The 15579-nt window shown below is 47.5% G+C and overlaps 1 protein-coding gene across 1 annotated transcript in view; it reads right to left on the minus strand.

The window, feature by feature from the left end:
• Nucleotides 1-3456: 3456 nt before the first annotated feature.
• Nucleotides 3457-15579, minus strand: part of LOC143973417 (uncharacterized) — an 803347-nt gene continuing 791224 nt past the window's right edge. Inside the window, exons 7-8 of the mRNA XM_077474404.1 lie at nucleotides 7627-7953; nucleotides 3457-3797 (exon numbers count right to left, since the gene is read on the minus strand). Of these exons, the coding sequence (XP_077330530.1) occupies nucleotides 3457-3797; nucleotides 7627-7953 (668 nt within the window). The remainder of the gene's footprint in view (nucleotides 3798-7626; nucleotides 7954-15579) is intronic.

Genomic DNA, 15579 nt, shown 5'->3' on the forward strand with positions numbered 1-15579 from the left:
GAGTAAATTGGAGCGTCCTTTATTTGGCCTTCCTCTGGATCCTCTGTAGGTATAGGATTGTGTAGATGGGATTGGAGGATTTCTTCTCTTTTATTGGTGGAACTGGATGGACTTTATGAAGAGATGATAAATAGAGAATGTATTACATATATAATGCAGTCAGGTAAGATAATCCCTGACCTTCCAGTAGATGATGGTGGGCGTCCATCCATACATGGACAAGGACAATGGACATGTGGAGGACAATGAATGTCTTCTCTGGATATTTTGGATTATTTGGTCTAAGGCTAGACATACATTTTACATTTTCGGTTCTTCTTCCACAGATTGAAGGAAAGAAAATCGCTTGATTCCCCATCAGCACAGTCAGTGTTGATGGGAAGAATCCCTCTTGTGGAGTCATTGTGTTCTGAGAGTGGAAGGTTTCCCCGCCATCAGAATACAATGATCAGTGCTGGAGGCTATAGCCACCGGCAGTGATTGTACAAGAAAAGAACACGACGGGCTGGTTGTTCTGAAGTCATCCGATGGACCAACTTCAGTACAATCAGTCTGCCCTTGGATGGCTTGAATTTCAAACTGGCATGCAGACAATCCTGTATCCTATATGTGGGGTCCTGACCTCTCATACAATTATCATTATCATAAGAAGAGAAGACACAACAGTCACATCAGAAAATGGAAACCCAACAACCTTCTGAGATAAGAAAGAGGGGCGCCCCCTATCACAAGGTGTAGGAAGGGGCCCAGATAGCCAATCAGCTGCAAGTTTGAAGATGACTTGACAAGCTATTGCCAGACTTGCCGGACTTCACAAGTTTGTTGTACAATTGTAGGGAATCCACATTACAAGACCCGTGCTATAGACTTGTGGGGACTTGTGGGGCTCTTGATGAAGACTAGGGAGGAGTTGGGTGTTCGAGTTGAACACCGGCTGTTTGGCAAAGCCAGAACTTTGTGGGCAGTTCGCACTATATTCGTGTGGCGCTCACGGCCCACAAGGCACTGTGCCATCGCAGTGCATTGCTGGCTGACGATTGGCCAAGCATGCACTGTGACCCGCATGCTTGGCCAATCACAGCGTCAGTAGCGAGGAGAGCCATAATAGGCCACAGGCAGGATGCCAGTGGCCAATTATAGCTCAGGGGGTTAAGTACACGCCCCACACTATATAAGGCCGCCTGCACGATGGCCTTGTGTAGTGTGCTGCAGCATTCATAGAGAGAAGGATAGGCAGGGACAGTGTCTTCTTTTCTTGTGATTGAACCTAGTGCAGTTACAGTCGGTGTATTGTGCCTCCTGCACAGTGTACACCTGAAGCTACTCCAATTGCTCGTGTTCTTCAGATCCTATACCACAGTGCCACCAGTGCCACCTGTCAGTGCCCACAATCAGTGCCTGGACAGTGCTGCTGCACATCAGTGCCACCTATCAGTGTCCATCAGTGCCCATCGGTGCCACTCATCTGTGCTCCCCATCAGTGCCATCTTATCAGTGCCCACCAGTGCCGCCTCATCAGAGCATATCAATGAAGCAGAAAAATTACCCGTTTGCAAATTTTATAAGAAACTGTTAACCACTTTCAGACCGGACCATTTTGCTGGTCAAAGACCAGACCACTTTTTGCGATTCGGCACCACGTCGCTATAACTGACAATTGCGCGGTCGTGCGACGTGGCTCCCAAACAAAATTGACGTCCTTTTTTCCCCACAAATAGAGCTTTCTTTTGGTGGTATTTGATCACCCCTGCGGTTTTTATTTTTTGCGCTATAAATAAAAATAGAGCCACAATTTTGAAAAAAAACGCATTATTTTTTACTTTTTGTTATAATAAATATCCCCCAAAAATACATAAAAAATTTTTTTTTCCCTCAGTTTAGGCCGATACGTATTCTTCTACATATTTTTGATAAAAAAAAATCACAATAAGTGATTATTGATTGGTTTGCGCAAAAGTTATAGCGTTTACAAAATAAGGGATAGTTTTATGGCATTTTTATTAATATTTTTTTTTTTTACTAGTAATGGCGGCGATCAGCGATTTTTATTGTGACTGCGACATTGTGGCGGACACATCGGACATTTTTGAAACATTTTTGGGACCATTGTCATTTATACAGCAATCAGTGCTATACAAATGCAGTGATTCCTGTGTAAATGACACTGGCAGTGAAGGGGTTAACCAGTGGGTGGCAGTGTAGGGGTAAAGTGTTCCTAGGGGTGGTTGCTAGGCAGAACGGGGAAATGCTGTTTACAACGGTATTTCTCCGTTCAGCAGCCCCGTGAGACGATCGCGGGTATACCTGTGGCGATCGAGTCCACGGGACCCACGACCGGGCTCACGGGGGTCCCGCCCGGCATGCAAGCGCGCCGGCGTGCTCATGATGGCAGGGCAGCAAATTTAAAGGGACGTACAGGTACGCCCATTTGCCTGCCTGTGCCATTCTGCTGACGTACATCGGCGTGCGCTGGTCAGGAACTGGTTAAGCATGATTTTTTTTCCAAATTTTCCCTTTTTTTTGTTTGTTTAGCAAAAAAATTAAAAAATAATAAATATCACCAAAAGAAATCTCTATTTGTGGGGAAAAATGATAAAATTGTCATTTGGGTACAGTGTTGTATGACCGCGTAATTGTCATTCAAAGTGCGTCAGCGATAAAAGATGAAAATCAGTCTGGGCAGGAGGGGGTTTAGTGCCCGGTAAGGAAGTGGTTACCCGCTCTAGACTGCGGATTATATAGACAGGAATATTATCCGCCATCTATGATTGGAAATCATTTCCTGTCCTCTGAGAACAAACACCGTGAAGGGGAAATATTGTGTTTTTATTTTATTATGATCAGGACTAAAAAATAAAACCTGTAATGTAAATCTATCATTTCTGTATATATTTCATATTCTCTATTCAGTCAGTGGGCGGGGCTTATTTGTTTTCTGCCCCTCCCACCTGCACTCTTTACATGTCTCTGTGCCCATCCCCCGATCTCTCCTCCCCTGGACAGGTGACCCCCCACCTCTGCTCTCCTCTGATTGGCTGAACCCATTCTTCACAGTACAGGTGATGTTCCAGGGCCCCGGGGACCCCACAATGGATGTAATGTTATTGGAATAATTCCTCTGGGATCCTCCAATCACAGATAGACTGATATTCGGCTTAGTCCCCTCCTCCACCCTGCAGGAGATCTCAGCGCTGCCATTCCGGGGACATGAGACATGGAGGAGCGGAACCGATACTGGAACTGAGAGAGACAATCATTTCCATTGATCAGGTCCAATATATACACAGCATGCCCCTCCCCCACCCTTACCTATAATCAGGTGTGCAGACATCTTCCTGGAGACTGGAGGAGATAGATTGTGTCTGTGTGCACCCCTCCCCCAACACTAAATCCCCCCACTAACATCACACCCATTTTCTTCAGTCATGTGACCCCCATACACAGCGCTGTACAATCTCATCTGGACTTACCTTCTACATGGACGGTGTAATCATCTCTCTGTATAAGTTGTCTTGTAGAGTTATATATATACACACGGTATCTCCCGTCATTCTCCGGAGTCACATTGGATATGATCAGACTTCCATTCTCTGATATCCTTGTATTGGGGAAATATCTGAGATCAGACGGATCACAATTCCTGTGTTGAGCTATTTTCTTCCAGTCTCCAGGAGATTTCTCATAGTACCAGATAATCCGGTCACATCTCTGTCTATCTGTATGGTTGAGGGTGAGATGGATTCTGATGGGGATGAGAAGGTCAGATCCCGGCCGGGTGAATATTTCCTGGACTTTTCCTGTACAGACAGAATACAGATCCCAGTCAGGTCACAGTGTACTCCCCTCCCCCTCATATAACATATATCCCTCTATGAGGATCCCAGAAATATTCAGATTCCATCTATCAGAGTCCTCCGGGTCTTCCTGGGATTCCTCTGTTTTCTTCCCATCTCAGATCATTGAGGAATCTCCTCTGACACCCCTATACTCTCCATTATTCTACCAATAAATCATCAATGAATAGACAATCATTCCTCCCCCCATTTCCCCTGCTGGAGTAAATTGGAGCGTCCTTTATTTGGCCTTCCTCTGGATCCTCTGTAGGTATAGGATTGTGTAGATGGGATTGGAGGATTTCTTCTCTTTTATTGGTGGAACTGGATGGACTTTATGAAGAGATGATAAATAGAGAATGTATTACATATATAATGCAGTCAGGTAAGATAATCCCTGACCTTCCAGTAGATGATGGTGGGCGTCCATCCATACATGGACAAGGACAATGGACATGTGGAGGACAATAAATGTCTTCTCTGGATATTTTGTATTATTTGGTCTAAGGCTAGACATACATTTTACATTTTCGGTTCTTCTTCCACAGATTGAAGGAAAGAAAATCGCTTGATTCCCCATCAGCACAGTCAGTGTTGATGGGAAGAATCCCTCTTGTGGAGTCCTTGTGTTCTGAGAGTGGAAGGTTTCCCCGCCATCAGAATACAATGATCAGTGCTGGAGGTTATAGACACCGGCAGTGATTGTACAAAAAAAAGAACACGACGGGCTGGTTGTTCTGAAGTCCTCCGATGGGCCAACTTCAGTACAATCAGTCTGCCCTTGGATGGCTTGAATTTCAAACTGTCATGCAGACAATCCTGTATCCTATATGTGGGGTCCTGACCTCTCATACAATTATCATTATCATAAGAAGAGAAGACACAACAGTCACATCAGAAAATGGAAACCCAACAACCTTCTGAGATAAGAAAGAGGGGCGCCCCCTATCACAAGGTGTAGGAAGGGGCCCAGATAGCCAATCAGCTGCAAGTTTGAAGATGACTTGACAAGCTATTGCCAGACTTGCCGGACTTCACAAGTTTGTTGTACAATTGTAGGGAATCCACATTACAAGAGCCGTGCTATAGACTTGTGGGGACTTGTGGGGCTCTTGATGAAGACTTGGGATGAGTTGGGTGTTCGAGTTGAACACCGGCTGTTTGGCGAAGCCAGAACTTTGTGGGCTGTTGGCACTATATTCGTGTGGCGCTCGCGGCCCACAAGGCACTGCGCCATCACAGTGCATTGCTGGCTGATGATTGGCCAAGCATGCACTGTGATCCACATGCTTGGCCAATCACAGCGCCGGTACTGAGCAGAGCCATAATTGGCCACATGCAGGATGTCTGTGGTTAATTATAGCTCAGGGCATTAAGTACACACCCCACACTATATAAGGCCGCCTGCACGATGGCCTTGTGTAGTGTGCTGCAGCGTTCATAGAGAGAAGGATAGGCAGGGACAGCGTCTTCTTTTCTTGTGATTGAACCTAGTGCAGTTACAGTCGGTGTATTGTGCCTCCTGCACAGTGTACACCTCAAGCTACCACAATTGCTCGTGTTCTTCAGATCCTATACCACAATGCCCACAGTGCCACCTGTCAGTGCCCACAGTGCCGCCTGGACAGTGCTGCTGCACATCAGTGCCACCTATCAGTGTCCATCAGGGCCCATCGGTGCCACTCATCTATGCCCCCATTATGCCCATCAGTGCCATCTTATCAGTGCCCAGCAGTGCCGCCTCATCAGCGCATATCAATGAAGCAGAAAAATTACCTGTTTGCAAAATTTTATAAGAAACTATTAACCACTTCAGCCCCGGACCATTTTGCTTGTCAAAGACCAGACCACTTTTTGCGATTCGGCACTGCGTCGTTTTAACTGACAATTGCGCAGTCGTGCGACGTGGCTCCCAAACAAAATTGATGTTCTTTTTTCCCCACAAATAGAGCTTTCTTTTGGTGGTATTTGATCACCTCTGCGGTTTTCATTTTTTGCGCTATAAACAAAAATAGAGCAACAATTTTGAAAAAAAAGCATTATTTTTTACTTTTTGTTATAATAAATATCCCCCAAAAATATATAAAAAAACATTTTTCCACTCAGTTTAGGCCGATACGTATTCTTCTACATATTTTTGGTAAAAAAAAAATCGCAATAAGCGATTATTGATTGGTTTGCGCAAAATTTATAGCGTTTACAAAATAGGGGATAGTTTTATGGCATTTTTATTATTTTTTTTTTTTACTAGTAATGGCGGCGATCAGCGATTTTTATTGTGACTGCGACATTATGGTGGACACATCGGACATTTTTGACACATTTTTGGGACCATTGTCATTTATACAGCAATCAGTGCTATATAAATGCAGTGATTCCTGTGTAAATGACACTGGCAGTGAAGGGGTTAACCAGTGGGTGGCAGTGTAGGGGTTAAGTGTTCCTAGGGGCGTGTTACTAACTGTGTCTGTGGGGGGCTGGGCTTTAATTTAGTGAACACTGATCTCTGCTCCAATCACATGGAGCAGAGATCAACGTCACTGGTTGCTAGGCAGAACGGGGAGATGCTGTTTACAACGGCATCTCTCCGTTCAGCCGCCCCGTGAGATGATCACGGGTATGCCCGTGGCGATTGAGTCCACGGGACCCGCGACCGGACTCATGGGGGTCCCGACCGGCACGCAAGCGCGCTGCCGGCGGCGTGCTCACGATGGCAGGGCAGCAATTTTAAAGGGACGTACAGATAAGCCCATTTGCCTGCCCATGCCATTGTGCCGATGTACATCGGTGTGCGCTGGTCAGTAACCGGTTAAGCATGATTTTTTTTCCAAATTTTTAATTTTTTTTGTTTGTTTAGGAAAAAATTCAAAAATAATAAATATCACCAAAAGAAATCTCTATTTGTGGGGAAAAATGATAAAAATGTAATTTGGGTACAGTGTTGTATGACCGTGTAATTGTCATTCAAAGTGTGTCAGCATTGAAACATGAAATCGGTCTGGGCAGGAGGGGGTTTAGTGCCCGGTGGGCAAGTGGTTACCCGCTCTAGACTGCGTATTATATAGACAGGAATATTATCCGCCATCTATGATTGGAAATCATTTCCTGTCCTCTGAGAACAAACACCGTGAAGGGGAAATATTGTGTTTTTATTTTATTATGATCAGGACTAAAAAATAAAACCTGTAATGTAAATCTATCATTTCTGTATATATTTCATATTCTCTATTCAGTCAGTGGGCGGAGCTTATTTGTTTTCTGCCCCTCCCACCTGCTCTGTTTACATGTCTCTGTGCCCATCCCCCGATCTCTCCCCCCCTGGACAGGTGACCCCCCATCTCTGCTCTCCTCTGATTGGCTGACCCCATTCTTCACAGTACAGGTGATGTTCCAGGGCCCCGGGGACCCCACAATGGCTGTAATGTTATTGGAATAATTCCGCTGGGATCCTCCAATCACAGATAGACTGATATTCGGCTTAGTCCCCTCCTCCACCCTGCAGGAGATCTCAGCGCTGCCATTCCGGGGACATGAGACATGGAGGAGCGGAACCGATACTGGAACTGAGAGAGACAATCATTTCCATTGATCAGGTCCAATATATACACAGCATGCCCCTCCCCCATCCTTACCTATAATCAGGTGTGCAGACATCTTCCTGGAGACTGGAGGAGATAGATTGTGTCTGTGTGCACCCCTCCCCCAACACTAAATCCCCCCACTAACATGACACCCATTGTCTTCAGTCATGTGACCCCCATACACAGCGCTCTACAATCTCATCTGGACTTACCTTCTACATGGACGGTGTAATCATCTCTCTGTATATGGTGTCCTGTAGAGTTCTCTATATACACATGGTATATCCCGTCATTCTCCGGAGTCACATTGGATATGATCAGACTTCCATTCTCTGATATCCTTGTATTGGGGAAATATCTGACATCAGACGGATTACAATTCCTGTGTTCAGCTATTCCCTCCCAGTCTCCATGAGATTTCTCATAGTACCAGTAAATCCGGTCACATCTTCCTGTATCTGTATGGTTGAGGGTGAGATGGATTCTGATGGGGATGAGAAGGTCAGATCCCGGCCGGGTGAATATTTCCTGGACTTTTCCTGCACAGACAGAATACAGATCCCAGTCAGGTCACAGTGTACTCCCCTCCCCCTCATATAACATATATCCCTCTATGAGGATCCCAGAAATATTCAGATTCCATCTATCAGAGTCCTCCGGGTCTTCCTGGGATTCCTCTGTTTTCTTCCCATCTCAGATCATTGAGGAATCTCCTCTGACACCCCTATACTCTCCATTATTCTACCAATAAATCATCAATGAATAGACAATCATTCCTCCCCCCCATTTCCCCTGCTGGAGTAAATTGGAGCGTCCTTTATTTGGCCTTCCTCTGGATCCTCTGTAGGTATAGGATTGTGTAGATGGGATTGGAGGATTTCTCTCTCTTTTATCATCGCTCCCAACTGTCCCGGATTTTGAGGGACTGTCCCTGATTTGGAGCAATGTCCCTCTGTCCCTCTTTCCTCTTCATTTTGGTCTGATCTATAGAGTTGTATATAAAATGTACTTTCCTGGTGCATCATGACATCATACATATGGGTTGTGACTCCGCCCCCACAACCTGATAGGTCTGGTTAACTATAAATCAAAGATAGACCCGGCTCACAGCATTCTCCTTTTTATTCTCACCTGATCAGGACTGGAATCGCGAGGTATCCCTTACCAAATGTCACTCCAGCCGGATTCAGCCTCTCCTGGGTGGAAGTCCTTCCTCTACAGCAGGGATCCTCAAACTACGGCCCTCCAGCTGTTGCGGAACTATACATCCCATGAGGCATTGTAAAACTCTGACATTCACAGATGTGACTAGGCATGATCGGAATTGTAGTTCTGGAACAACTGGAGGGCCGTAGTTTGAAGACCCCTGCTCTACAGTCTCTAAACGAGCCTATATGTTTGGAGCCCCATTCTGGTGGTGCAGTCTTCTCAAAGAAACCTTTAAACAAGCTTTGACACAAGTCACAGAGTTTCTTTTTGCTTTCCATGTGCTTTTTACCTCTTTTCTCTGTGTTAGGGGCATTTGCCATTCCCAAGATGGCCGTAGCAGTGAAAGTACACTGTGATCACGAGAGGCGGGAAGTAATGAGGCCTCTGTGTTTCCTGGCTAGAGCTTGTCCAGGATGGTGATCTGAGCATGCTCAGCACTGATATCATCACTAATGGCAAATGTGAGTTCTAAATGGTTTTATGGCATTTTGGGCAACAAATCCGCTGAAGCCCACACACGAGCGGACTGTCCGCCCAAACACTGTTCAGCGGACTAAGTTGGGCGAACAGTCCGCCCGTGTGTACGCGGCCTTAGTGTGATGCTGTTTTTCATTTCAGTCGGCTGCTTTGCTCTGTTTCTATGGGAAACGCTGTCCAGTCAGACCACCCATTGCTTGTAAGGTATAGGGATTAGGTAAGGGAGCTGACATGTTCCCTTGGCGTGTCTTCCGGGTATCGTGGCTCCGGCGCTGTGAGTGGCCAGACCCGTGATGTTGTCACTCCCGCACATGCACGCGGGAGATTTCTTTCCGGCAGGGTCTGGCGTCTGCCGGGCTTTCAGCCGAAAATCCCCTGTGCACATGCGCCGCTGCAGTCAGAGGCTCATTGCCAGGGGAATATCTCCTAAACCATACAAGTTTAGGAGATATTTTTTTACCTACAGATAAGCCTTATTATAGGCTTTCCTGTAGGTAAAAGTAAAAAAAAAACTCCTTACAACCGCTTTAAAGGGGCCACAAGGTTTGAAGATTGCCCAAGAGAAACTTTTTTGCAAGGGCAGTTAATCACTTGCCATCCGGCTCACGCCAAAATACATTGGCAAAATGGCACGGCTGGTTATATTAACATACCTGTACGTTCCTCTTTAAGATGTGGCATTGTGGGCGCATGCTGCGAGCTCCGTGAGTGTGACCGCGGGTGCTGCGGACTCGATGCCCGTGGGGGGTCGCACGATCGTCTCACAGAGGGGAAGAACGGGGGAAATGCTGATGTAAACAAGCGTCTCCCCATTCTGCCTAGTGACAGGACACTGATCACAGATCCCTATAATCAGGAGCGGTGATCAGTGTCATGTCACACATAGCCCCTCCCCCCCACAAATATAACACATCCCTCAGACACACTTAACCCCTTCACTGCCCCCTACTGGTTAACCCCTTCCCTGCCAGTGTAATTTTTACAGTAATCAATGCATTTTTAGAGCACTGATCGCTGCATAAATGACAATGGTCCCAAAATGATGTAAAAAATGTCCGATGTGTCTGCCATAATGTCGCAGTCATGATAAAAATCGCTGATCACCGCCATTACTTGTAAAAAAAAATAATAAAAATGCCATAAAACTATCCCCTGATTTGTAGACGTTATAACTTTTGTGCAAACCAAATATGTAGAAGAATACATATCGACCTAACCTGAGAAAAAAAATTATATATTTTTGGGGATATTATAGCAAAGTAAAAAATGTGTTTTTTCCAAAATTATCCCTCTATTTTTGTTCATAGCGTAAAAAATTCAAACCACAGAGGTGATCAAATGCCACCAAAAGAAAGCTCTATTTGTGGTAAAAATGGATGTCAATTTTGTTTGGGAGCCACGTTGCACGACCGCGCAATTGTCAGTTAAAGTGACGCAGCGCCAAATCGCAAAAAGTGCTCTGGTCTTTGGCCAGCCAAATGGTCCGGGGCTGAAGTGGTTAAGGTCGTGGGATGTTAATCTTATGAGGAATAGTCATAAATGTTCTTGAACTGAGTCGTGTTCAAAGCACTTTTGTCATTCACTCCTTTTAGAAAGAGGAACAAGATTTGTACGGTGAGGCCCGAAATGGAAAAGAGAGAAAAGAAAAAGTAGTGCAGGGTCGGGCATGACCATGTGTTTAGGGGAGACAATGCATGGGTTAATATGAAGAGATAAGAGGGGAGGGGACAGTGAGTAAAGTCCAAGGGGGAGTGGTAATATATAAGCAGGAGGCGGGGCTAGGCTGTGGAACAGAAAGTTGTGGAGAAAGAAAGGAGTAGGCAGTTTTTTGCACTGCTCCTCCAACATGGCTGAGATGTCACTCGGATAAAGGTCTTTATGGATGACCAGGTGAGCGGATGGAGGCTGGGAGGTGAGGGGTGCTGTGCATGCAGAGTTTGCGGCCTCTGGCACTCTGTTTTCACCAGGGCCCTCATCCGGGGCCATGCACCAGACGAGGAGCCCTCTGGGGGGAACAATCCTTTCCCCCAGCAAAGAATAGCCAGCCGTCTGCATGAGCAGGGTCTGGGCGGACTCCACGCCGCCAGCCCAGCTCGGTGGGCGGGGCCACGGGCCGTTATGGTGCCGCTTCCCCGCCCGTGATTTGCAGGACTACTACCTCCTCTGCCTGCATCGCTGTGCGGGGAGGAAGGCTCAGCGAGGGAGACTTATTAGTATGGCCGTCAGGCTGCTTGTATATAAAAAAAAAGTTTTAAGGGGGCAGGGCTCCGCGGGTGGGCGTGGCCTATACGGGCGGCGCAAGATGGCACAAGATGGCGGTGGAAGGACGAGGTTGACCTTCCAGGTCACAGTATGTGAGGGCATTTGTGGAACTGTGGCAGGAGGCGGAGTTTTGGGGGTGAGACAGGCACTACAACGGAGGGACTCCATGGCCCCCAGGACCTCTTTGCCTGGGGGGCTGATGACACCACTGGTCCTGGTCTAGGACCACAGGTCGGAAGGCGAGCTGACAGTATGCGAGGAGGAGGAGCCACAGGAATGCGAGCCAGCGATGGAGGCAAGCAAGGCGGCTGTTGGGGTTCCAGTCAGCCCAGTAAGTCAAATAATGTCTAAAGGTTTTTCGTTTAAGTTGCATTGCAGGATTTGTTGGGGGGTTGGAAAGGGGGGTGCAATGTCGGTGGCAGTTGCTCCTCCGGGAACAGAGGTGGTGGATGCTGGCCCACAAGTGGTGGGCGGTGCGCCTGCCAGTTTGGGGACAGTGGTGCAGCTGTGGGGTCGTCAGGTAATGGTAGGATGGAGATGGTAAGAATTGCAGATGCAAAAAAAAAAAAAAAAATGTGAGATGTATGGGTGCCTTGGGAACACAATTAAATAGGAGTCCGGGATACGATTTGAAAAGGTAAGTGGGTGGAGATCTTCTCATTATGGCCCCCTTTAAAAAAAAAAAGGGGGTGGGGGGAAATTTACATTTTAAGTGTATAGGGTCATGCAGGAAGATTAAGGGAAAAAGGATGAAGGTAAGAGGAGGTACCGATTGATTTTGCGGAAGGCGGTCGCCATTATGCGATTGTCATGGGGGGGAAAGAACCCGAACATGGTTCGGCCTTGTTCTGTTATATGCAGGCCATTAGTAGGTGCACATGTTAAAAAGAGGGATCTGATTGGCTACAGGATGATGAGCAGTTTAGACCGCGCAGGTCGGTATGGCCGTCTCTTAATGGGGATCAAAGGATAGCGGCCTCTGGATGCGGTTTCTGTAGTAGTAGAGGCCCACAAAGCAGTTCCTTCAGTGGGGATATACCCCCCTCTGGACGGTCGGCCGAAAAAGGAAGGGGGGTGGGTTGTCAGTGCAATGTGAGCTCCTGTCAGTTCGGTGGTTTTTGACGTTAAACACAAGTGTTAAAAGGGTGGGGGGACCCATCCATTGTATTGTGGCTTCATGTGAGGACAATGTACAGGCGAGCCTAGTCACACAAGGGATGACTTTTGGAAGGGGGTGAAAAGGTTGCAGCCTTTCATAAGTAGATACGGAAATGGTGAGGCTGCTTGCCTCCGGGGTTTTTTAATGGGGTCTACAGCGGGGGTGGTGCCTGAGAAGGAACCAACAAGTTTTGCCTCGTTTCCCCACTTATCTGTCAAAAAAAAAAAAAAAATAGAAAAAATAAATAAACCTTAAAAAAAAAAGTTCTGTCATAATCCGATGCGGTGCACTGTGTCCGATACTTCACATACACAGCTATAAGGTGGGTTAGGTGGGACAGAAAAGGGGCGCCTATGGCAAATTAGGAATCCGTGTACCACTTGCTTCCAGTTTATTCGGAGAGCTTTAGCTGCTGGATAGATGCTGGCAAGGGGAGTTTTTTCCTTGGAACGATGCCGGCCCAGGGGTTGCTGAATTTAGTGGGCTATGGTTAGATGTTTAGTTTCTTACCGGAGTGGGGGGGGTAGAGACGTGTTGGTCCCTGATTCAATCATACATGGCTTGGACGTTTGTGTGTTGGGCTGCCTTCCTCCGATGTGTGTGCGATTATACTTTATACATTGCAGCACATTGCAGGTAGGTTCATTAGTGCCATTGGCTGCAAAACACAAAGGGGCCGACGAGGGATATTGTACTATTTTGTTCTGGCATTGTGATTGTTTCAGGGGTTACGGAGGGTCATCTGCCAGTGACCAAGTTGGAGGTACTATAGAAGGGGGTGTGTGAGGCCCAGGGACGCGTGAGGTACAATTGAGGACTTTGCATTCGTTGCTGGGTAAGTTCAATTTCGCCTGCCGGTTTTATTCCGATGAGTGGGTTTTGGCCGATGGCTGCCGTCTGCTACATTGGGGGTTTCAGGCCCTGGCTAATTTAAACAGTGGAATGCGGAACATAGGGAGGGTTAGAAGGTTTGGTACGAGTTCTTGGCCGCATATAACGGACGATAGGTGGATCCCAGGTCGATGGGAAAAGAGGTCACGAACATGGCGGGGTAAACAGGTTTGTGGGAAATTTCTCTTTCAAGGGCAATAGAGTGAGAAAATTTGGCCCCAATTGTGTTGGGTGGAAGTGGGGTGTTCATTTGTAAATGTGTGCTATTGGAATTTTTCCAGTGGTTCCGGCTATGGAGCTGGGGTAAGGGTCATGCAGAAACCTGACATGGAGTTGAATTGTGATTAGGTGGGTGTGGTTTACGTGGTCAACCACATGTCTGCGTTGTCACAACTGGTCATACGGCGGCTACGCCATTTCGTGTTGCGTTAGGTGCAGTTGAACATTTTCGATATGCTATTCATCTTGCAGGCTTCGGAAACATGGGGGGCTTACTCCTTGCATCTATTTTCAGTGGGATATGTTCAGAGAGTTAGCCGGACACAGAGGGGGAGGGGGAGGAGTTCCCTACTCGGCTGGATATGGGAGATGGCATTGGAGTCACCACGGGAGGTAACAGGGCGGTCAGCCAGTGAGTCCACATGGGCGGCTTATGTGAAGGTATGAAAAGAAGGGTGGATTGTTCGGTGCAGGAGTCTGAGGTCAAACATGGCTGTGTGGGGGGTAAGGCTGTTGGTGGTACTGTGGTTCCAGGAACTTGGTAAACGTATCTGGTATCTGCCATCGAGCAGAAACTGGTGGGTTTCTTGACTTTTGTTTAACCTGCTGTGCAGGGTGGATGTCAGAGAATCACCAGACTTCAACGTCGGCACTTCCCCGTGCGCCTGCGGGGAAGAGCTGCACAACGACGCATGCATATGCGTCGTACGATACAATGTCGTACACGCATGTGCAAACCTATGCACACAGCTATGGGCCTTACCTGATTGGCCTGACAGTCCTATAAAAGGCATCAATGTGCTCTGTGTATTTTCTGGTTTGTCTCCTCAGCTCACCTGTGTTTCCTGGTTCCTGTTTCCTGTTCCTGTTGACCACTTCCTGTTGTGACCCGGCTTGTTTGAAGGCTACTCTGATTCTCTCCTGATCTGACCCCTGGCTTGTTTAAACGGACTTTCTGCACTTAGCCTTGCTGGCTTACGGACTGATACCTGTGCTTGACCCTCGGCCTGCCTCTGGAATATCCTTTATCTCACGGACTGTACCTGTGTTTGACCATCGGCCTGTCTCCGGAATATCCTCTGTCTCACGGACTGTACCTGTGTTTGACCCTCGGCCTTCACTCCAGGTGTTGGAACCCCTGGCAGGCATTTACTTCTACCAGTTCCAAGATCTTCTGCACGGGCATCTCTTCCTTCAGAAGACCTGCTGCATACAAGTCACCTGCTGGCAACCCGTGCCTCTTCGTGCCCTGTACCCACTGTTCCAACCTCAGGGGTACTGTGCACCCAGCTGCAAGGGAAGCCGCTCTCAGCACTTCGGCTTTGGTGAGTACCTGACAGTACAAACCAGCCAATGTCAGAAGCCGACAGAGCTGGCTCACCTCTTGAGGTTCTCTGCCAGCAGGTTGCAGCCCTCACTCAGGCAGTGCAGCGACTCCAGGATGGCTACTTTCAGATTGAAGGCCGGCTACAGCACCTGGCGATCTCTCCCAATCCATCGGATCCTTCGCCTTCTACAGCCAGCAGCTCTTCCGCTTCGCAGATTCAAGGCAGTGCTACACCTGCAGTAGTCATGAACTTTCCGGAACCCAGGGTCCCTACTCCTGAGCGTTTTTCAGGCAACCGCAAGAAGTTTAGGGCGTTCAAAAACGCATGCCTCCTGTACCTGGCCCTGCAGCCCCGGACTTTCCACTCTGAATCAGTGAAGGTGGGTTTCATCATCTCCCTGCTTTCCGATGAACCACAGTCCTGGGCCCATAACCTCCTGGAGCAGAAGAGCTCCCTTCTCGATTCCGTAGAGTCCTTTTTTGTAGCCATGTCACAATTGTATGATGACCCTCAACGCACCGCTACAGCCGAAGCCATCCTGCACTCCCTAACCCAGGGAAAAAGACCGGTAGAGGACTATATCGTAGAGTTTCGCAAATGCTCTGGGGACACTGACTGGA

The sequence above is a fragment of the Lithobates pipiens genome, unplaced genomic scaffold (assembly GCF_037356315.1).
Source record: "Lithobates pipiens isolate NorthernLeopardFrog02 unplaced genomic scaffold, aLitPip1_a1.2 Scaffold_81, whole genome shotgun sequence".
Lineage (NCBI taxonomy): Eukaryota > Metazoa > Chordata > Amphibia > Anura > Ranidae > Lithobates > Lithobates pipiens.